The sequence below is a fragment of the Odocoileus virginianus genome, chromosome 6 (assembly GCF_023699985.2).
Source record: "Odocoileus virginianus isolate 20LAN1187 ecotype Illinois chromosome 6, Ovbor_1.2, whole genome shotgun sequence".
NCBI classification, from domain to species: Eukaryota; Metazoa; Chordata; class Mammalia; order Artiodactyla; family Cervidae; genus Odocoileus; species Odocoileus virginianus.
In genome coordinates this window covers 73,924,778-73,947,765 of record NC_069679.1, presented here as the reverse complement: position 1 = coordinate 73,947,765, position 22,988 = coordinate 73,924,778, and the positions used below count along the sequence as shown (strand labels likewise).

Sequence of the window (22,988 nt, the reverse complement as noted above, 5' to 3'; positions counted from 1 at the left end):
CAGGGGGAAGGCAGGGCCCCAACCTGTGTGGTGGAAAGTGCACCTCCCCCACGGAGACGGGGCACGCTCTGGAGTGGCTTCCAGGAGGCAGAGGCTCTGTCCTCCAAAACACAGATGTTCCTCCCAGTTCCCCCAGAAGCTGCTCGGGGAAGGCCGTGGGGCTGGCAGGCAGAGCTGGGCTGGCTGAAGAGGTGGGGGCGGCCCGAGGCCCCGGAGTCGCTCCTCCGCCCTCTCTCAGAGTCGCTCCTCCCGGACAGGGCTGGGGGCTTTGCTGCTCTGGCTGTCCTCCTCCTCCTCCCCTTCCTGGGGTTTCTACAAGACAGACAAGGGGACGGCCCTTGGGGTGAGGAGGCAGGGACTCCGCCCTCCTGAGTATCTGCCTGCCCCTGCGTCTGGAGTCCGGGGGAAAGCCAGAGCCCCAAGGCACTCGGCATCCCCGACAGAGAACAAGGACGAGGACGGGCTCCGCTCACGCACAGAGCTCCCCCAACACACACCATCACGACAGAAGCGAAGGAGTGAAAAGGCCAGCCTTCCGGGACACCACAGCCTCCAGGGACCATCTCACTGTGAGTGCCACTGGGCTCCCGTCACCCTCCTCCCCTTCTGACAGCCTCACCCCACCTGGATGGACCCCCTCATGCCTGTGGAAGGGCCAGGTCTGCACCCTCCTCGGGAGTGCTGACTACCCCCGGCAGGGGCAGCCCCCAGGTGAGGAATATGGTTACCACGTGTGTGAAACAGATGCAGCAAAGAACTGTTACAAAGACAGGATGCAGTGTGGCTCAAAGTATGCACATATTAATGTTGTTTCCCATAGAAAAAGAGACTTTATATGTGAATATCTTTTCCCCATAGAAAAAGAGACTTTATATGTGAATATCTTTTCCCCATAGAAAAAGAGACTCTGGGTCAGTTTGTCATCAGATTTCTTGGGGCTGTTGGCACAGAATTAGAAGGCATTCAGGGTCACGCTTGTTAGTTGGGTGGGATTTAAACGTGCCCTGGAGATTATGCTCTGAGGTTCCTAGGTGCTGACTGCCACCTTGGGCGTTTGTCTGCTTTTCAGGAGCACTTTGTTTCTCCCCTCAGGGGCTCATCTCATTCCCAACAAGGCCTCCAGCACAGGCCGAGCCCCACACAGCTCTGACCTTCGAGGCTGGCAGAGCACATGCAGGTCACATCAGCTGGACAAATGGCATTTCACCCGCCACGACCCCCAGGGCAGCCCGTGGCAGAGGCAACAACGGGAGATCCAGCATCTGGTTCTCCATCTTGCTAACTTCTTGGCACCAGTTCAGCCTCAGCCCTGAGAAGCCCTCACTCAGGAGCCAGCAGCCGACGTCAACCAGTCACGCCACCTCCTGTCTCTGACACACTCATGCACACACACCTGCCTCCTTCAGCACCATCACCTTGAAGTCACAGTTAAATAGGGCTTAGTGTCTCTGGGGCTGAGAACTACCAACTGGAAGAAAAATGGAAACCCAAACACAGATTGTCATCATAAGCATCAGTCCTGACCCACTGGAAGTTCTGGCCCTTTCAGCCAATGACCCACCTCACTGATCAGAAAGCGCAGCTCTGGCCCAATGCACTCCCTGCCCTGTTGTCCCCTGGTGCTGAGACTGAAGTCCTGGGATGGCCTCAGGTCCCACTCACGCCCGCCACCTCGGTGGGGGAAATGACGGCTCCTCACGACGCCCCTGACAGCCCTGACTTCCCTGGGACCAGCCCCGCGTGACTCTGACCCCCGTCCCACCAGGCCCCCCAGGAGCGAGGGAGGTGGGGACACCTGGGGAGTATCCGGGACAGCACCGTGAGCGCCTGCACCCGCTGGCCTCCTGGTTCGACCCGTGCTGCTTCCCACAGTCCTCAGGGACAGACTGAGTGCTCACCGCCTACTGGGTAACAAACCTGGTCCCCGGGGACAAGGATCTGCCTGTAAGACAGGGAAGTGTGGGCCGACCTAGGCAGTACCCGGAGGAAATGAAAATGTGTACATGAAGATGTAGGGCTGGGGGGCAGTGGTGTAGAAAGCTGGTCAGACTCTCCTAAGGAAACAAGCAGGGCAGAAAGCCCAAGGCACAGTGTACCCACAGGAAACACACAGGGAAATGACTAAAATGTTACTTACTAAGTTATCTCTGGTTGCTACAAATATCAGCCACCTATGACTTCAATTTCCCTAAATCTGAAAGGGAAACACAGATTATGAAGTAAACATAGCAAAATTTGTATCACTTTACACAATGGGTCACATTTCAAATTGACACATTTTTACTAGAATCCATCCTGTTTTCACAGGCATCTTTTACCCAGGCTCACAATGGATGGCACAAGGACCAGACCATCTCTACAGGGGTGATGCCAGGGTTCTCACAGGCTCCTGAGGAGACCGCTCCTGTCTCGGCCTTGCCTTGTGTCCCCACTGAACGTCCTGTCCCAGGCGCCTCCCCCCACCTGCTCCCTACTGCAGCCTGCCAATTCCAAAGCGTGAGATCAGAGGACAAACAAAGACCTAAAGATGAGCATCCCATCATCAGAAGGCCTAAATATACCAGTTTCAGATTCTATTTTTCTTGTGGAAATTGGCAAAGATTTTTCAAACTGGTAAATACGTCAGTTTTGACCTTACATACTCTGAGAGCAACGTAAACAAGTAGTGTTGACAGTACCTTTCTAGAGGACAGCTGAGTAATACATATCAAAGTCTTAAAAGTGGGCATGACCACTGACCCGTTACTCAAGGAAATACTTTGCTGAAGAACATGCCCAAAGATTCAGCTTCTGGGACATCGATCACAGTGTTGTTTAAAAGCAAAATATTCCTGGACAAGAAAACTATTAAATCGTGTTTACCCATGTGCAGTTATTAGGACATTGTGCAGTCATTAAAGGTATGCTGCAAGTTGGGGGGGGAAAGTGTATTGTAAGAAACGACCTGATAAAATGCTGGCAACAAGTAAAAAAAAAAAAAGCACATAGAACAAGATTCCATTTCTGTTTAAAAATACAGCCATGTACACTATTATTTGTGGACACAGACATATATAAGAAATGCAAAAATAACAGTACCTCATCTCTAACTGATGCTATTACAGGTGACCATTAAGTTTTTACACTTTTCCATATTTTTTAAAGTCATTTTACAAAGAAACATGTATTACCTCTGCAATAAGCTTTAGGTCTTTTTTTCTGTTTTTAAAGGAATATATCCTACTATGCTCCTTCTTAGAGCTGAAAATTCCTTCCATCCTGACTCAGACTTGAAACCTAGCAGTTTGATTAAAATACTTCACAGCCCATTAGAACAACTGGAAAGTGCTTTTCTGTCCTGGATCAAACTCCTGGTCCTCTCCCCTTTCACCACCAGCGCCTGCTTCCTGACTTGACCTATTAGAGCCTTGCTGGGAACCCACCGGTCCCTCCGTCCCCTAGCACTGCCTGAGGGGCAGTCACATGCCAGGAGAGCCACGGCCTGGAGACCACCGCCGCCACGACCGGGTGGTAGAGCCAGCCCCCAGCCTTCCTCCCCAGTCACCCATCCGAGGATGAGAGGAGAGGAGCCGGGGCCTCGGGACTTGTCTGAGGACCCCGGGTGGGTGTTGCTCGGCAGACTGACACAGGGACCAGCTCTGGAGACCAGAGCAGGGAGGCCAGGAGCAGGGGAGGAAGTGGGAGAAAAGCCCGGAGAGGGCAGCAGAAAAGCGGGGCTGAGCCCCACGGAGAAGCCCTTTGTCTCCACGTGTGCGACGCTGAGCTGCTCTCACAGCCACCGGTCCCCCGGGCGCTCCCCCCGCCTCCCCCCAAGGCCACAGCCTCAGCAACGTCTGTGCCCACATCTCAGCCCGGCAGCTCCCACATACTCACATTTTCAGGAGCCTCTGCCTCCGGAGATCTGCCTTAATGAATGCTAAGATCAAGGGATGACAAAGAAGGGCAAGTTATCAAGCAGAGCAATGGTCAAGCTCATCCACAAGAGGGAGCTCTTAACTCTCCTAAGGGTCACGAGTATCCCACCTCCTTCAGATCTTCCAGGGATCTGGAGGTTCCATCAGCCACCTTGACAGAGCCTGGGGGGCCACTGCTGTGCCAGACAGGAAGAAGCCAGTGATGACGCTGGCCTCTATGCACAGACCCCTGATATTTGCAGGGAGCTTGCACACAGTGCTCCAATCCTCACAGCAATCTCCATTCTACAGATTAGGAAAGTGGGGCTCCCAGAGGTCGGTCCACTTGCCCCAGGTCAAAGAGCTATGGAGGTCAGTGTCACAGTGCAGGGTTCCAAAAGGGTCTTTTGGGAGTGGGGTGGGGGCAAAGCCCATGCTCATGCCTCCCAAAGATAGTTCCTCACGAGCCCTCCACTTTGCACCTCTGCACCAGAGTCCCGGATCTGTGCGATCAATCAGGACACTGGGGTCTGAATCTGCCAACAGCATAAACTCAGGCACAGTCAGAGCATCACTTTGTCCTGAGGCCCCGACTCACCAGTGAGCACTGCTCCAAGGGTCAGAAAGACACACAGGAAGATGTTCCCAGGCACGGTTCCGTAGTTGTCCATGATCTGGCCCTGGGAGATGGTGAAGATGATCCCAAATACCTGCAGAGGCATGGAGAAGACTGGAATGAAGGGTCCGGCCAACCAGCCCACAGGGGAGCTGAGCTGCCCGTATGCAGCCCCTGCACCCACCTAGCCCGGGAGGGAACAAGGACCCACGGCTTCAAGGCCACCACCCAGTGATAGGCCTACCTGGGCAGACACGTTGAGGAGGCCAGACGACACAACTTCGGATTCCGGGTATGTCAACTCCACGGCAAACTCAAATCCCAGAGTGAGATAGCCGGTTATAGAGAAGCTGATGAGCAGATCACAGAAACAAGGTAATGGAGGACTCCAGAGCAAGGAGGATAGGAGCCCATCTCCTCCGTACAGCGACCTTGCCTGCTTTCTTTCTTCCAATCAAGACATTCCAGGCCCTTGAAAATCAGGCAGGCCAAGGAAACAGGGACACTTGCAGGCCAGAAAGAAGCTGAGGCTCTTTTCTCAGGGGCCCTTTGGGGAGCCCTGTTCCTTCTGCATCCGAACATCAGTTAGACAGGGTCAGCTTTTACAGGAGGGGTTGGGACGCCTGGAATGTTCAGCCCTCAGCTGAGACCTGCTGTGTGATGGGTACATAGCCCTGGGCTGGCAGGGGAAGTCCTGGATATTGACCAGCCTCTCCATGGCTCTCTGGGACTCAAGAGGAGGGCCTCGGAGTCTTGAGTGTCCTCCAGAGAGGCGCCAGCTAAGAAGGACTCAATCTCTCTCTCTCTCTCTCTCTCTCTCTCTCTCACACACACACACACACACACACACACTCATGTACAGCCCACAGGAAAATAATTGGGAGGTGACAATGAGCAGAGAGCCCTGTGGACAGGTTCTTTCTCATATAACAGGTCTAGAAAATGCCAGTTCTGTGATCTGACATCTGCACCACACCTTCTGCAGCTTTCACATCTGTAATCACTCTCATTACTTCCAACAACTGCATACATATGGCAGGCCACTCTTATCTTCTGGGTCTCAGAGCAGTTATGTGACATGCCTGTGGTTTTAGATAGTCCCCGGCATAACTGACATTAGGATCCGCCCTGTCTGATTCCCAGACCTGTGTGCTTTCTGTGACCCCTTGTTGTCCCAGGCAGAGCTCATATAGACAAGACATTTCCTAGCCTCCTAGAGATTTGTGAAGGACACGGTCCATCTCATCAGCATGGATGGGCCTGGAAGCCCCAGGAAGCCCTCTGAAATCTGACAAGTGAACATGACCTCTGGCCACCATTTCCATTTTTCTGGAGGTCAGTGAGAGGCAGCAGAGGGATTCCTATTGCTTCCTAGGAGGTCAGAGCTCTAGGAGCCATGCTGTGGTGCTTTCCAGTTAAAGCAGGTGAGAGGTGAAACTTACCCAATTATCCCAGCAGTGATGTATACTATCCACAGGTATCCCAGGTTCAAGGTCCCTGTGTACCCCACCATGCCCACCAGAGTCATGATGTAGAGTACCATGGTGGTCTCCCTACAAAGAGAGGCAAAGGTTCTAAGTGACGGCCCACAGACTTCACCAGGATCTTTCCTTCCTCCCTCCCGCCCTCCCTCCCTTACATCCTTCAGGCACCTACTATATGTCTAGTCCTCTGCTGTGTGCTGGGACATCTACTCACAGGAACACTGTGTCCATGTGGTTAGTGGACAGAAGACCCATGATCACACAAATAGTTCTTGTGCTCAGAGCTACCAAGGGTCAGACCAGGACAGTATAAAGCATCTTGAGGCATGTGTGTTCTGCTGTAGACCCCTCTCAACCAGATCACTCTGCACCTGAACTTGGAACATCCTACCAGCATAAAAGAAGGACACAGCTCTTTTGTCTCCTTCTCCTCCACCAAAAAAAAAAGAAAAGAAAGAAAGAAAATGGGACACACATCAGCTGTGGTCAGGTGGCAGTGGCATGCAGACAACCCCAGAAGCCCATTCTGCTTGTCTGCATCGCCCCCCCACCCCCTGGACAATGCAGGGCAGGGACCTGACTGTGACAGTCTCTGTCGTCTCTGGGTCCTTCCTGTTGCCACCTGCGCATGTGCAGCCCAGCTCTCCCCGCTGAATCTGAACTGCTCCACTCCTGACAGTGCAGTGGAGAGAACATTCTCCAGCCCTGAACGAGCCCTTGACTCCAAAGCCCGAGGGAGAAAGCTGCGCCCACTCCTGGCACGTGTCCCTCCACTGGCCCCTCAGAAGGCCCAGCAGGGCTGGTTTCTCTTTCGGGCTCACCCTGCTCGTGCCCCTGCACGCACCTCTCCCCCCAGGTAGCCCACCCAGGACTGACTCCTGCACTGGGACCACCACCCTCTCCCTGTCCTCCTGACTGAGGTCAGGGGCTCGGCACCTCCTTGGGCACTCTGGCCACGAGCATCAGGACTCAGACCATGAAAGCTCAGAGCCTTCCCTCATCTCTGCTGAAGTTAGAAACACAGTGGGATAGCCGGCAGGTGTATACTGTGCTTATGTCAAACTGATACTGCATTTATTGGATGCCAGGAATTCTGTTGAGCCCTTTACATGCAGTTAGTATTTCATTCAACTCTTACAAAAGGCATGCAAGAAAAGTCTCTACAACTATCCTGAATGTGACCAAAGAGGAAACATGAGGCTCAGGTTACACGTCCAAAGTTACCCACGCAGTAAATGCATAGCTAAGGTTTGAACCCATAGCTGGGATTGGAAAACTGTGCTCTTTCTACTCTCCCACACAGGAATACTAACACCCTGTTGGTCTTTGGAAAACAGCAACAGCCTCTGAAGGACACCCCTCCCTCCTGGGTCTTCAAAGCATCTGTTGAGGTCAGAGGGCCTTCATCTCTTCTCCCCTTGCTCCCCGCATACAGGCCCTCCCGCTGCAGAACCGAGCCACATGGACACCCATCTCCCTTGCTGACCCCACAAGCTCACCCTTTGCCATATTTCTTTATACACAGCTTCTTAAACCACTAGTCTGTCTACAAAACTATCTGTAGCCTCAGCCAGACACAAATGGACCTGACCATCCAATTTCCATCTCCAAACCAAAGGAGACACACCTGGGAGCCTCGGGGAGAAGGAACAGGCACCAAAATGCCCAGATGACAGAGCTCCCCCACCCTTTCTCTGCCCAAGTAGTAGAGCAGAAAGAATGTCCATGCTGACTGCAGGATGCAGACATCAAATGACACTAGGAACCAGTGTCAGCTAGATTCTGCAGTGTCCTCCCAGCCCTTTCACTGTCTTTTCACTCTCTTTTCTGGTTCATCTGAATCATCTGGCTGCCCACATCCTGGCCCAGCAAACATTCCAATCCCTCCTTTCTGTTGCCACAGAGCAAGCCCGGAAAAGGGATGCTGCTATTCCCCGGTTCAAGGGAGGCCAGTCCTCACTGCCTGAAACCAGCAACCAGCATATGGCAGAAACAAGGCTGCAGCCCAGCTCCACCAGCAGTAATTAGGTCCAGCCGGGCTCCTCCTTGTGTCCAGCCAGGCAGCCACATCCCCAGGGAGGGCCTCAATTGGCCTTTGATGAGGGCAGCCAGAGGGAGCCCTGGTCTGACCAGTGCCTCACAGAAGTGGATTTGTGTGCAGAGAACAGGTCTGCCACTGTCTGTCGCCTCCAGACACTGGGAACTTTGGAGGCCTTGACAAAGCAGCCCAGAATACTGCCCTGTCCAGCGCAGGACAGCCCAGGCAGCTGCCCCACTGAGCCGCATTAACTGAGCACCCAGCAGATGCGGAGCACAGGACGCACACAAGTTGAGCCTCTGTTTTCAGAGCACTTTCTCCAAGGCTGGCTACTGAATCAAGGCATCCGGGTTGATTTCTAAATGCAGACTCCCCTACTGAATTGACATCCACGAGGAGTGGAACCCAGGTATCTGTATTTTTAGAAAGTGTCCTGGTTTAGCCTGCAATTCACTAAAATCTTAGTGGCTCTTAGAAATGCACTGGGCAATCAGGACTAAACCATATCACAGTATTTACCAATGACGTGGTAGCAAGTGCAAGGTAATACACTGAAAATAGTTGGACGCACAGAGCACCTTGGTGAACCCCATGGGGTCCATGAGGGAGCCATGGGAACCTGGCAATGGAACCACCTTCTCATCTCCACTCTTTGGCGTTTCCACACACGTCCAACTGCTGATCCTTTCCCATGTTTCTTTTCTCCTTCCTCTGCTCCTTCTGTGATCTACTTGGGGTGAAACTCGGACAGGCCTGACGTCCTCTGTCTCTAATCTTCCTATGGTCCCCAGAGGGCAGGCACTGCTTCCTTCATTTTATAAATGAGGAAACTGTGCCTCCAAGAAGATATCTTTGAACTGCCTCCTTGACCACTCAGATCCCAGCTGCTGCAGTCACATCCTTGGAGCCATGTTCCTAATGAACATGTCATTTCAAAACACGGTCCCCAGTTCAGTCCAAGAGGAAGAGTCACTTACTTGTAGGTTTTGGTCCTATCCAGCCAGATGCCTGAAATCACAGTCCCAAGCATTCCTGCAACGGTGATGGTCAGGCCGATTCTTCCAACTATCATACCTTCCCCCTGGAAAAACCACAGCCCCAAGGATCACTCAAGGATGGAACAAGACATCTGATGGGGCGCGGTCACCAGCAGGCAAAGGGGTAAAGGCGAGTAACTGGTGTGCCATGACAGCCATTTCTCAGAAAGTAGCAGAACGAGATGACCTGTAAGAAGCTGCCAGTGGGGGCAGAATCCTAGAATAATTGCTCCTCCCAACATAATATAACCCTGGATGTGTCTGGATCATACTGAATCCTGGGGGAAAATAAATTCTATCCTAGAACCACTTTTAGATAAATTTTTAAAAATATAATCTTTATAGAAAATCTTCATCATTATGCCCATCTCTAAGATGGAAAAACTGTATATATATCCAAAGATTCCATACTTAGATTTTTTTCCAGCTATCAGTGCTAAACAGATAGAAAGATAATAATTATATATATTTAAAGTGTTCTTAGAAGCCAGACAGCATGCTGGGGATTTTTATACCATCATCTCATTTAATTCTCCTAATTCCTCACCATAAGGTTAGGAATCAATATCCCCCATTTTACAGGTGAAGACACTGAGGCACAGTGAGATTAGCCCACTAGCCCAAGGTCATGGGGCCTTTATTAGGTGCAGAAGTAGGATTCGAACACAGATCTGTCCACCTCCAACACGAACACTCACCCACAGTGGCCAACTCTCCCACAGCAAGAGACCCTTGATTTTTAAAAAGAGGCTTGGGCCTTGGATTCCTGATTCTCAATACTCAGAGTCCCATTCCCAGCCCTTCCTGGTTCTGGAAACATTCACAGCATGCTTTCTGTTGAGCCATTAAGCATTTAAAATTAAATCTTGCCCACACTTCACAACTAAACATTGTATCTGCGAGTCTATGTGTATATGTGTTTGCCTACTATGTTGCCTGGCACCATGTTATGTTATCTTAGTATTAACTTTCTAAGCCTCAACTAATCTTTCAGTAATTAATTAGGGTTCTTCTGAGAAAAGAGAATGAGAGTTAAGAGACGGTAAACCAGCTTATCACACATCTGATTTCTACTGGCGGTGGGGCTGAGACTCAGAGCCGCCTCCCTCCAAATCCTGGAACACACACCATAGCATGCTGCCACCCCAGCTCCTGCCCAGACTAAAAATCACCTTCTCTCAGGACCCAGCAGGTTTGGAGAACACCCTTACCGTGTAGTGGAAGATCACCATGCGATTCAGCAGGGTGCACAAGGCATAAAAAGCACCAGCATTCAGACCTGAAGGAGGCAGGGAGAAACACAGCATTAGGCTTATTCTCCTGCTGGGGCCACTGCTGACTTCTGCTGCCAGAGGTGAGAGGTCAGAAACGCTCACCTCCTTGCAGTGGGAGTGGTGCCCTCAGAGAAGAAGAAATGCTTGAAAACAACCAAAAGTAATCACTTTACTCTCTTCTTAACCACACAGCATTGCCCTCTCATCCCTTTAGCTCTGTCCTGGAAACACAGGCTCCAGAAAGTACATATCACTCCCAGTCAGAACTGTCTACATCCCTCTTAAGGGTTGGCCTGACCTAAGGGTTCAGTGAAACTACTGGACACCTTCTACCTCCTCTTGATGACCTATGCCCTCTCCAGAATGCTCCAGACCTCTGACCCCTGACAACACTCCCTCTGCAAGTAGATTGTCACCTCTTTCCAACACTCCTCTTTTAACTCTCTTCTCACATTCCATATCACCCAAAATCTTATATTTGAAATCAGAAAGGACCCTAAAGAACATCTAGTTGACTCTCCTGATTCATTGATTCATCCAGCAAGTAAATGGAACACCTAGAATATATTGTAGCAATCGATGTCATTAGAGCATGAGGCCATTTGTTCAAAACCATATAGTGACTTTGTAACTAAGATGAGACTAAAACTGATCCAAAGAAAAGGGCCTCCTACCCTCCCTTCATAATAATGATTATGATGGTGGTGAGGCTCACACAACTATCACTGGCACACTTGGCATTAGGTCCACTTAGAAGGATGTAAGACAGGACATGGTACCCAGGCACGGCAGCCTCAGGAATTAATGGCGGTTGTGGTGGTGGTGATGGTGGTGGTGGTGGTGCTGGTGGTGGTGATGGTGGTGATGTTGATGGTGGTGGTGGTGGTGGTGGTGGTGGTGGTGGTGATGGTGGTGGTGGTGGTGGTGATGTTGATGGTGGTGGTGGTGGTGATGGTGGTGATAATGATGGTGGTGATGGTGGTGGTGGTGGTGGTGGTGGTGATGGTGGTGATGGTGATGGTGGTGGTGGTGGTGATGGTGGTGATGGTGGTGGTGGTGATGTTGATGGTGGTGGTGGTGGTGGTGGTGGTGATAATGGTGGTGATGGTGGTGATGGTGGTGGTGGTGATGTTGATGGTGGTGGTGGTGGTGGTGGTGGTGGTGGTGGTGGTGGTGGTTATGGTGGTGGTGGTGGTGGTGGTGTTGATGGTGGTGTTGATGGTGGTGGTGGTGGTGGTGGTAGTGGTGATGGTGGTGATGGTGGTGATGGTGGTGGTGGTGATGTTGATGGTGGTGGTGGTGGTGGTAATGTTGATGGTGGTGGTGGTGGTGGTGGTGGTGGTGATGGTTATGGTGATGATGGTGGTGGTGGTGGTGATGGTGGTGATGGTGATGGTGGTGGTGGTGGTGATGGTGGTGGTGGTGGTGATGTTGATGGTCGTGGTGGTGGTGGGGGTGATGGTGGTGATGGTGGTGGTGGTGATGTTGGTGGTGGTGGTGGTGGTGATGGTGATGGTTATGGTGATGATGGTGGTGGTGGTGGTGGTGGTGATGGTGATGGTTATGGTGATGATGGTGGTGGTGGTGGTGATGGTGGTGATGGTGATGGTGGTGGTGGTGGTGATGGTGGTGGTGGTGGTGATGTTGATGGTCGTGGTGGTGGTGGGGGTGATGGTGGTGATGGTGGTGGTGGTGATGTTGGTGGTGGTGGTGGTGGTGATGGTGGTGATGATGGTGGTGGTGGTGGTGGTGGTGGTGGTGATGGTGATGGTGGTGGTGGTGGTGGTGATGGTGATGGTGGTGATGGTGATGGTGGTGGTGATAGTAGTGGTGATGATGGCAGTGGTGGTGGTGATGGTTATGGTGGTGATGGTGGTGGTGGTGGTGATGGTGGTGGTGGTGTTGATGGTGGTGGTGATGGTGGTGCTAGTGGTGATGGCATGGCACGTCCTTATGTGCCAGACACTTTTCTAAATACCTTACAATCATAATAACAACCCTAGAAAGTAGTTCATATTCTCTTCGCATTTTATACATGTGAAAAGTGCACACAGATTTGAAAACCAAATACACAAAGATCAGTCTGGAAGGCTCACCAGGTTTCTTTTTAATTTTAACCAATTTTTCAGGCTCACAGGACTACCACTGGCACACCTGGCATTAGGGCCACTTAAAAGGACATAAGACAGGACATGGTGCCCAGGCACGGCAGCCTCAGGCGCCCCCTTCACTGGAGCCAGTCCACAGGACCCCAGGCCACAGGGCCACTCAGAAGCTATTCTCTTTTGCCCCCAATCTGATGGCTCAGTGCAGGGAAAAGTGGGCATGGCCCCCACCCTGCCTTAACCCCGCCCAGGAGCCACGATAGTTTGTGACTCATGCAGAGGCCTGGTTGCCAGGATAAAGGACAGGCCAATGGAAAGAGTCACTGTGCTCAGAGAAGGACAATGAAGGGCTTCCCAACAGGGGTGAGAAGATGGCCCAGGAGGAGGAACAAGCTGGTAGAGGAGTAGGACGTGGCGCGCATCTTCTCCCACCAAAACATTAGAAACACACTTGCAATGGACCAAATCACACAGAACAGCTAGTGAACACTGACGAAGCCCTCAGACTTCCATAAAGACGAGAAAACCTCCACAAAGAAGGAATCAGGGTGGGGCCTCTGCCCCAGGAGGGCGATGTGAAGTAGGGAAGGTTCCCGAACCTGGGGAAGCCTCCTCGCCAGCACGGGGATAAGACTGGATGGAGGAAGAGCTTCTGAGCCCAGGTGGAGGGCACAGCAAGTGGTTCGTCAGAGGCAAGAAGGAGAATGACCCGCACAGAAGGCCAGCAGCGTCTCCCGGCCCCTCCCCGCCTCAGATACTCCTCCGTTGGTCCGGGCGGGGACTGGATGATGAAGCTCAGGCTTCAGAGGTCAGACCCGGGGAGAGGACCAGGGTTGGCTGCGTGAAAATAGCCTGAATAGGTGACTGCAGCAACGGAGGGTATACTTAGAAGATGCTTGGGCCCGCCAGAGAGGCAAGGTGCCATTATTGGGGGCACATGAGGAGAGGGACAGGACCACCGTAGAGCTTCTTTCCCTGTGAGCATGCCCAGGAAACAGACCACTTACTGGAGGTCCAAGGACAGCACAAGTCACCACTGTCCTGGTGGGCTCCAGGGGCAGGCAAGGCCTGCTGTAACTGCACACCCCGTATCACCGGGATAACAGCCAGCACACATTGAGGAAGAGGTACTAGGCATCTAAACCAAAAGCAGTCCCTCGATTCCAGAAAAGAGGGAAGAGGAGACGAACTTGAGCTCATCTCCTCTTGCAAAAACGCCAAACTTGGAAAAAGAATGAAGGCACAGACTGAGATGTTACCAGAGATGTTCAACAAAGAGCTAGGAAATACAAAGAACAAACAGATGAACGATACAGTAACAGCTATAAAAAAAATACACTAGGAGGTATCGATAGCAGAATAACTGAGGCAGAAGAGCAAATAAATGAGGTGGGAGACAGAATGATGGAAATCACTGCTGTGGGACAGAATAAAGAAAAAAGAATGAAAAGAAATGAGGACAGTCTCAGAGACTTCTGGGACAATGTTAAACATATCAACACATGTATTATAGGGGTCCAAAAGGAGAAGAGAGGGCCTGAGAAAATATTTGAAGAGATTATAGTCAAAAAGTTTCCTAGCATGAGAAAGTAAACTCTCACTAAAGTCCAGGAGGTAGAGAGAGTCCCATACAAGATAACCCCAAGGAGAACATGCAGAGACACATATTAATCAAACTGACAAAAATTAAAGACAAAGAAAAACTACTAAAAGCAACCAGGGAGAAGCAACAAATAACATACAAGGGAACGCTCATAAGGTTGTCATTGTTCAGTCGCTAAGTCATATCCAACTCTTTGCAACCCCATGGACTACGGCATGACAGGCTCCCCTGTCCTACACTATCTCCTGGAGTTTGCTCAAACTCATGTCCATTGAGTTGGTGATGCCATCCAACCATCTCATCCTCTGTCGCCACTTCACCCCTGCCCTCAATCTTTCCCAGAAGGTTATCAGCTGATTTTTCAGCAGAAACTTTGCTGGCCAGCAGAGAATGGCACAATATAATTGAAGTAATGAAAAGGAATAACCTACAACCAAGAATACTCTACCTAGACGGGTCATTCAGATTTGATGGAGAAATCAAGCTTTACAGATAAGCAAAAGCTAAAAGAATTCAGCACGACCAAACCAGTGTTATAACAAATCCTAAAAGAATCCTCTAGGCAGGGGGAAAAAAAAATAAGGCAACTAGAATCAAGAAAATTGCAAATGGGGAAGCTCACTAGGAAAGACAAAAGACAAACACAAAGGTAGGAAATAATCCACACACACACATATGATATCAAAACCAGCAATCGTGAGGAGAGCACAAATGCAGGATATTGGAAATGCACTCAAAATCAGAAGATCAGCAACTTAAAACAGCTTTGTATATGTATAGACTGCTGTATCAAAAGATAGGAAAACCACAAACCAAAAATCTATGATAGATACACAGCAACAAAAACAGCAACCCAAACACATCATTATAGATAGACATCCAATCACAAGAGAAGAGAATAAAAGAGGAAGGGAAGAAAACAGACTTTCAAAAACAAATCCTAAACAATTAACAAAATGGCAATAAGAACATTCACATTGATAACTACCTTAAATGTAAACAGATTAAATGCTCCAACCAAAAGACATAAACTGACTGAATGGATATAAAAAGAAGACCCATATATATGCTGTCTACAAGAAACCCACTTCACATCTAGGGACACATACAGACTGAAATGGAGGAGTTGGAAAAAAAAAATATTCCATGCAAATGGAAATCAAGAGAAAGTTACAGCAATACTCATATAAGACAAAATAGACTTTAAAATAAAGAATATTACAATATACAAAGATGGACACTACATAATGATCAAGTGATACATAAAAATTATATATATGCACTCAACATAGAAGAACCTCAATATATAAGGCAAATGCTAACAGCCATAAAAGGAGAAATCAACAGTAACACAATAATAGTAGGGACTTTTAAGCTGGTTCTTTGAAAAAATAAACAATATTGATAAACCTTTAGATTTATCAAGTAAAAGGGAAAGAACTCAAAATCATAAATTAGAAACAAAAGAGGAGAAGCTAAAACTGATGCCACATAAATACAAAGTCTCATAAGGAGACTACTATAAAAGAAAAACTATATGCTAATAAATGGACAACCTTGAAGAAATGGACAAATTCTTAGAAAGACACAACCTTCTAAGACTGAACCAGGAAGAAGTAGAAAATGTGATCAGACCAACTGCAAGTACTGAAATTAAAACAGTGACTTAAAAAAACTCCCAACAGGGACTTCCTTGGTGGTCCAGTGGTTAAGAATCTGCCTTCCAATGTAAGAGGGATGTGGGTTCGATCCCTAGTCAGGGAACTAAAATCCCACATGCTGTGTGGGCAAACAAATAAACAAAAAACATAAAAACAACAAAGCAGTACACCCAGTCAAACTTGAATTTCAGGAAAATAATTTGTTAGTATAAAAATGCCCCAAATCCAGATATATCAAGTCTCTTCTTTCGCATTTCCAGTTGAAGTACATGCCTAGACACATCTGCATCTTACCATAGCTGATGAAGAGCAGCACAAAGTTCTGGTTTTTGAAGACCGGAATGATGGAACTTAAGAACGAAGCATCAGGGGACACGAAGGCGTAGCTCAGGCATTGGGTCCTGCTGGGGGAATGTTTAGGCTTCTCCTTGAATACTGAAAGAAACAGAGAGATTGCTGAAAATCCCTTGGTCCCACTCCTGCAGAGCTGACATGGATGAGAGCTGCCTCCCTCATCTGACAAGGAGCTTAGACTCCAAAAGGAAATATAAATTCTTTAATTAAATCCTCTATAGCTTCCTCACTTGAAACTGCACCTCTGTGGTTGAGTGACTGGTCCTCTGCTTACTTTTTCTTAATGGCTGTTGGATACCTACAATCATTGGGCTTACCACGCAGTGGTCAAGGATAAAGGAATCCTGCAATAAATGGCAAATACCAAGTGGTAGAGCACTGAAAAATCCCAGGGAATCCACTTCCCAGAAAGTGCTCAAGGATCAGGGGTCCCTTAATAATTAGGGAATAACATCCCACGGAACACTGAAGAAGTTCAGGAGTAACACAGGGACAGAAAGGAAGTGAGAGCTGAGCCTCTGAGATTACTGAATTAAGTCCTTACCCAGTTAAGGACTCAGCAGCAGAGCTCCTCCCAGGGAAAGGGCTGGGCTGCCCATGCTGAGCACAGAGCCTGGCACATGCTGCCACTCCCTGAGTAAGGGAAAGGAGCTGCTCCTATTGGAGAGACCTCGAATCCGTCCCTAGTTTCTCAGAGCGGGAATCAGACATCTGCCTCCTGAGAAGCCAGAGGACTAACACATGATCCTGCAGGACGGGGCCTCTGATAGGAAGGACCGGGGAGGGACAGTGGGAAAACCATTCTCTTTATGTTCTGATTTCAGTACAGCTGGTACAATCCATTTCACTGCACTGAGGGCTGTTGGGTTCTCTGGGGGCCACATCAGTTTAACCAGCAGTCTGCCTAAACCGGTCCCCTCGCTGAGGCACCATCTTCACCCCCAGCCTCCATAAGAACACTTGGGAAAGGTCAGGAGACTGTCTCCATTTAGAGGAAGGTCTGGAAATGAGGTTTAATCTCTTGAAGATCAAATGAACTCCCCGCTCAGACAACCCACCAGCTCAGACTTCAGGGCCTTGCTTCTTCCTTCTCTGAAAATAGTCTTGAATAACTTATTACCACCTTCAGGAACCTCTCATCCATTATCTGGCCTGTTCACCTCCCCTTCTATTATGTGCATGTGCTGTGCTTAGTCGTGTCCTACTCTTTGCAGTTCCCTGAACTACAGCCGTCCAGGCTTCTCTGTCCATGGGGATTCTCCAGGCAAAAACACTGGAGTGGGTAGCCTACCCCTTCTCCAGGGGATCTTCCCAACCCAGGAATTGAACCAGGGTTTCCTGCATTGCAGGCAGATTTTTGACCAGCTGAGCTAACAACTTGGTCCCAAGTTTTCCATTAGGGTAAAGAAATCAAGGAAAGAAGTGTTTTGTTTTTAAATATCTGTAATGGCAGGGTTTGCTCAGGGACTTGCCGACTGCAAACCACAATTCAGATAAGATTTTTCAGTTCTTTTCACTCAACTATTATGTGTGATTAATAGTAAAATGTCACACTGTAGAAATGTCCTACCTTCAGATCTCAACTGCAAAGGACCAGGCCCTCGTTTGCTACAAACACAAGGATTTACAACTGGGTACATTACAGTTTGAAACTTCAATTCTGACTGAGATCATTATCAGCCACAGCTTCACAGCTTCCCACCTTTCCATGAGCAGCAAGGAACTCCATCCAAGAGATCCCGTGCGCTTTGAAAAGCCACAGGCAGCCCTTCCTCAGCTTGGACCCGGGGAGGGAATGACAGTGAGAACAGCTGGATGAGGTGCGTGATCATAAAACTGTTTGACTCTGGAGGTGAAGCCAGTGGGAAGGAAGGAAAACTTTAACATGTGTGGTAGAATTTTCAGATATTAAGAGACAGCTGGTTAATCTTTAAAGACAAATGATTCACTGAAAATGAACACTTCTCCTGCACTCTTTCTGAATTTATCACAGCCTGTGTGGTATTACTCATGATGAAAGAGGATATAAATCATATTAACCAAATATCTCAATGTTTAGACATATATTCATATAAAATTAATAGTAGTTATTAGAGGTTGCTGGTTGGGGTTAACTGGTACAATGGTGACCCCTTTTCTTTATGCTTTTTTTTTTGTATTTTCTAGATTTTTCCATAATAAGCCTATCTTATATACCTTTTTTAAAAGTATTTTTTAAATGTGGTCCCCAGGTATTTTCAGGTGAATGTATGAGAGGACTAGTGTTTGCAGGTCAATCCTGTTTTGTTCCAGAAATTTAGAGTATGGAGTTAAACAATTTAGGCTTGAACCCAATCTCTGCCACTTACTATCTAATCTTGAATACTATCACTCTCCTCAATTATCAGTTTCCTCTTAGTTAAGTGAACTGATACTGGTACCCCTCTACAGGGCACTTGAAGAGTCAGTGAGATCAGGCACACTCAGCACAGGGCCTGTGACATCATAAATGCTCATCAGGGTTTCATCAAGGGAATCGGCAGGCTGCCCATTAATTCTAATGAGGTTGCGCTAGGAAACTTCACGCTAAACCTTACTGAGCAGCTAACAAAGTACACAGGACCAGCTAGCACTGTATGAGCAGTAACTCAGGCTATAAGGCTGGGAGACCATCAGAAGCCCAGCCTCCAATTTCTGCAGATACATTTTATAGAATACACAGTACCTAGAATGGTGTTCTAGGGTCATGTTCATAAGGTCCTCACCCAAGTCAGCAGGACCTCCCTCCTTCCCCACCGACCCCTTAAATCTGCTAATGACCTTACCGATGAGGACAAGGATGAAAAGCAGAGTGGCCACACCTGCTGTTATGTAGAAAATGATGCTGATGTGGTAGGCAAGCTCATCAGGGTCGTCGATGTTGGGTGCTGAGACAGCAGGGACCAAGAACCCAAGGGCAATTCCAAGCTATAGAAGACAGAAAGAACCAATTGTAGTATAAGTGTCCAAGAGATGACATACATACTTAACACACTCCTAATCAGAATCATAATCCCCAACTTCCGTTCTTTCTTAGAACACAAACAGGGATTGTTTTCCTTCTTAAGACACCGTAGATATCTCTCTTTTGCTTCACAATTCAACTCATGTACATTTATGACAGCTCTCGGTATCAATCCTATTGAAAAAATTATAGTTGGAGTTCTCAATGCAAGCTGGCTCTTCTCTATCTGCAAACTACTGAACAATTGTTCCTATACTCCCATCTCTAAGGTAGAATGAAATCATGCCATTTGCAGCAACACTGATGGACCTAGAGATTCTCATACTGAGTGAAATAAGTCAGACAGAGAAAAACAAACATCATTATGATATCTCTTAAATGTGGAATGCTTAATCCTTCAAGCTAGGCTCAGCAGTACAAGAACCAAGAACTGCCAGATGTACAAGCTGGGTTTCAAAGAGGCAGAGGATTCAGAGATCAAACTGCCAACATTCATTGGATCATGCAGAAAACATGGGAATTTCAGGAAAAAAATCTTCTTTTGCTTCATTGACTACATGAAAACATTTGACTGTATGGATCACAACAAACTGTGGGAAATTCTTAAAGAGATAGGAGTACCAGACCACTTTACCTGTCTCCTGAGAATTCTGTATCTGGGTCAAGAATCTAACAGATCGCTACATAGAACAACTGACTGGCTCAAAATTGGGAAAGGAGTATGACAAAGCAGTATCCCTGCTTATTTAACTTATATGCAGAGTTGCTGTTGTTTAGTCGCTAAGTCTTGTCCAACTCTTTGTGACCCCCTGGACTATAGCCTGCCAGTCTCTTCTCTCTATGGGATTCTCCAAGCAAGAATACTGGAGTGCGTTGCCATTTCCTTCTCCAGGGGATCTTCACAATCCAGGGATCGAACCCACGTCTCCTGCACTGCAGACAGATTCTTTACTACAGAGTTACCTGGGAAACCCATATGCAGAGTTCATCATGTGAAATGCTGAGTTGGATGAATCACAAGCTGGAATCAAGATTGCTGGGATTAGCCTCCAACTAATAAAAACAAATAAAAAAGAATTTTAAAAATTAACAAAAAAGATTGCTGGGAGAAATAGCAACAACCTCAGATATGCAGATGACATCACTCTAATGGCAGCAAGTGGAGAGGAACTACTAAAGAGCTCTTTTTGAGGGTAAAAGAGGAAAGTGAAAAAGTTGGCTTAAAGCTCAACATTCAGAAAACTAAGATCATGGCATCCAGTCCCATCACTTCATGGCAAATAGAGGGGAAACAGTGGAAACAGTGTCAGACTTTATTTTTCTGGACTCCAAAATCACTGCAGATGGTGATTGCAGCCATGAAATTAAAAGAGGCTTACTCCTTGGAAGGAAAGTTATGACCAACCTAGACAGCATATTAAAAAGCAGAGACATTACTTTGTCAACAAAGGTCCATCTAGTCAAGGCTATGGTTTTTCCAATGGTCATGTATGGATGTGAGAGTTGGACTATAAAGAAAGCTGAGCGCCAAAGAATTGATGCTTTTGAAGTGTGGTGTTGGAGAAGACTTTTGAGAGTCCCTTGGACTGCAAAGAGATCCAACCAGTCCATCCTAAAGGAGATCATTCCTGGGTGTTCATTGGAAGGACCTGCTGAAGCTGAAACTCCAAAACTTTGGCCCCCTGATGCGAAGAGCTGACTCATTTGAGAAGACCCTGATGCTGGGAAAGATTGATGGCAGGAGGATAAGGGGACGACAGAGGATGAGATGGTTGGATGGCATCACTGACTCAATGGACATGAGTTTGGGTAAACTCTGGGAGTTGGTGATGGACAGGGAGGCCTAGCATGCTGTGGTTCATGGGGTCGCAAAGAGTCGGACACGACTGAGTGACTGAACTGAACTGAACGGAACTCATAACACTTACTATATAAAACTCTACTCAAATACTCTATAATGGCCCATTTTGGAAAATAATTTTAAAAGGGTAGATATATGTATATCAATAATGGGTTCACTTTACACCTGAGGCTGTAAAGGCTGTACACCTAAGGCTAACACAACATTGCACATCAACTATACTCCTATTAAAATTTTTTTTAAGTACCATTAGGTAACACATAAGTTTGGTGTGCTCTGCTGTCAGGTTTGCAGAAAGGAATGGGGTGTTGGCAAACACAGGATGGGGAGAGGGGAGAGCAAAACCTCCGTCAAGTTTTCTATCATTTTGAACGTGCCTTTTTCCTGGTTGGGCATATGTTTAGTTGCTGATTTTGAAAAACTCCCATAAGAAAGCTATTTTTGCCACTTTCTAGTTTACTTCATGTATCTGTAGTGGGGACAAGGATTTGGAGCTTCCTGGCCCATAATCTACTACGGGACAGGCTGGGTGGGAATGTTGTAGGAAGGGGGACCCCCTTCCAGGGCCCGAGGTTGGGCTCTTGTCTAACACTCAGAAAAGAATTGTCCGAGGAGACACGTGCTGACAAAGCAAGAGATTTTATTGGGAAAGGGCACCCAGGTGGAGAGCAGGAGGGTAAGGGAACCCAGGAGAACTGCTCTGCTGCGTGGCTCGAAGTCTTGGGTTTTATGGTGATGGGATTAGTTTCCGGGTGGTCTTTGGCCAATCATTCTAATTCAGAGTCTTTCCTGGTGGCGCACGCATCACTCAACCAAGATGGATGCTAGCAAGAGGGATTCTGGGAAGTGGACGGACAGGTAGTGTCTCCTCTCGACCTTTCCCCAACTCTTCCGGCTGGTGGTGGCTTATTAGTTCCGTATTCCTTATCAGGATCTCCTGCCATAAAACAACTCATGCAAATGGTTACTATGGTGCCTGGCCAGGGTGGGTGGTTTCAATCAGTGTGCCTCCCCTAACAGGAAGGTAGAGGAAGAAGGAAATTGGAGACGTAGACTTAATTCCACAGAATCATCAGACCCTCAAGACTGCCTGCCAACACAACACGGCCAAGACAGAAGTCAGGTCAGGCTCCCAGAGCCTCCTCCCATGCAGTGCACTGAGCTGAAGGTCAAAGAAACAGGATTAGGAGCTTCTGCTGTGGTTCCACCTCACAGGCCTGCAGGGCCTCTGCCACCCTGCCCTGCACTCCCCAGGGTTCCAGAATATTTTCAGAACCTCAAGTGAATCAGAATTATAAGCGCTGCCCCAAGCCCACTCTCCCGTCTTAATCTGGAGAGTGACTGAGATCCCAGCTCCTCCACCTGGGAACGGGCCCATCCTACAACAGCACAGACACACCAGCCCTGACAGGAACCCGGCTCCAGGTGGGATGGCGCCTTCCCAGGGCACGGTGCTCCTCTCTACTGGTGATTTCACGTCTGATCACAAACCTCGCTTGGGAAGCCAGGTGGAAACACAGGCGCCTGGCCTCTTCCCTAGAGGATCTGATTAGGAAGTCCAGGTGAGGGCCCAGGCATCTGCAGTTTGTCCTGGAGCCAGAGGTGAGGTAAGTGGGCACCATCTGAGGGAGCACTGGTCTAGGTTCCTCCCAGAGTGGCCAGCCTCTGAGCTCACCCACCTGCTGTGTCTTTGGTGAGGGCTTTGCATGAAGGAGAAACCAGAACTGCATTCAGTTCCTCTCTACCTGCCCTAGAAGTCTCATATGAAGGCTTATATGACCCACAATCTCAAAACATGGACAGTAACAATAATTATAATAAGTTTTTTAGTTTTATCAGCATACAAAAAAAGAGTTTGTAAGCCAGACTCAAAAGACAAAATTACATGATCTTGGTTATATGCAGTACCTAGAACATGCAAATTTATAGAAAGTAGAAGCGCTTACTAGAAGCAGGAGGAAGGAGAAAGGACAAGTTGTTATTTAACCGGTACAGAGTTGCTGGGGATGAAGAAAAAAAGTTTTGGGTACATATATTGGTAATTCTTAACACAACCTTATGAAACTAATGTCATTGAAT

At 48.2% G+C, this 22,988-nt stretch overlaps 1 protein-coding gene across 1 annotated transcript in view; it reads right to left on the bottom strand.

Annotated features, from left to right (window-relative positions):
• Positions 1-222: 222 nt before the first annotated feature.
• Positions 223-22,988, bottom strand: part of LOC110126232 (choline/ethanolamine transporter FLVCR2-like) — a 35,111-nt gene continuing 12,345 nt past the window's right edge. Inside the window, exons 2-11 of the mRNA XM_070469658.1 lie at positions 18,870-19,011; positions 16,006-16,146; positions 10,280-10,347; positions 9,009-9,112; positions 5,952-6,062; positions 4,754-4,859; positions 4,492-4,603; positions 3,874-3,916; positions 2,138-2,194; positions 223-312 (exon numbers count right to left, since the gene is read on the bottom strand). Of these exons, the coding sequence (XP_070325759.1) occupies positions 2,164-2,194; positions 3,874-3,916; positions 4,492-4,603; positions 4,754-4,859; positions 5,952-6,062; positions 9,009-9,112; positions 10,280-10,347; positions 16,006-16,146; positions 18,870-19,011 (858 nt within the window). The 3' untranslated portion in view covers positions 223-312; positions 2,138-2,163. The remainder of the gene's footprint in view (positions 313-2,137; positions 2,195-3,873; positions 3,917-4,491; positions 4,604-4,753; positions 4,860-5,951; positions 6,063-9,008; positions 9,113-10,279; positions 10,348-16,005; positions 16,147-18,869; positions 19,012-22,988) is intronic.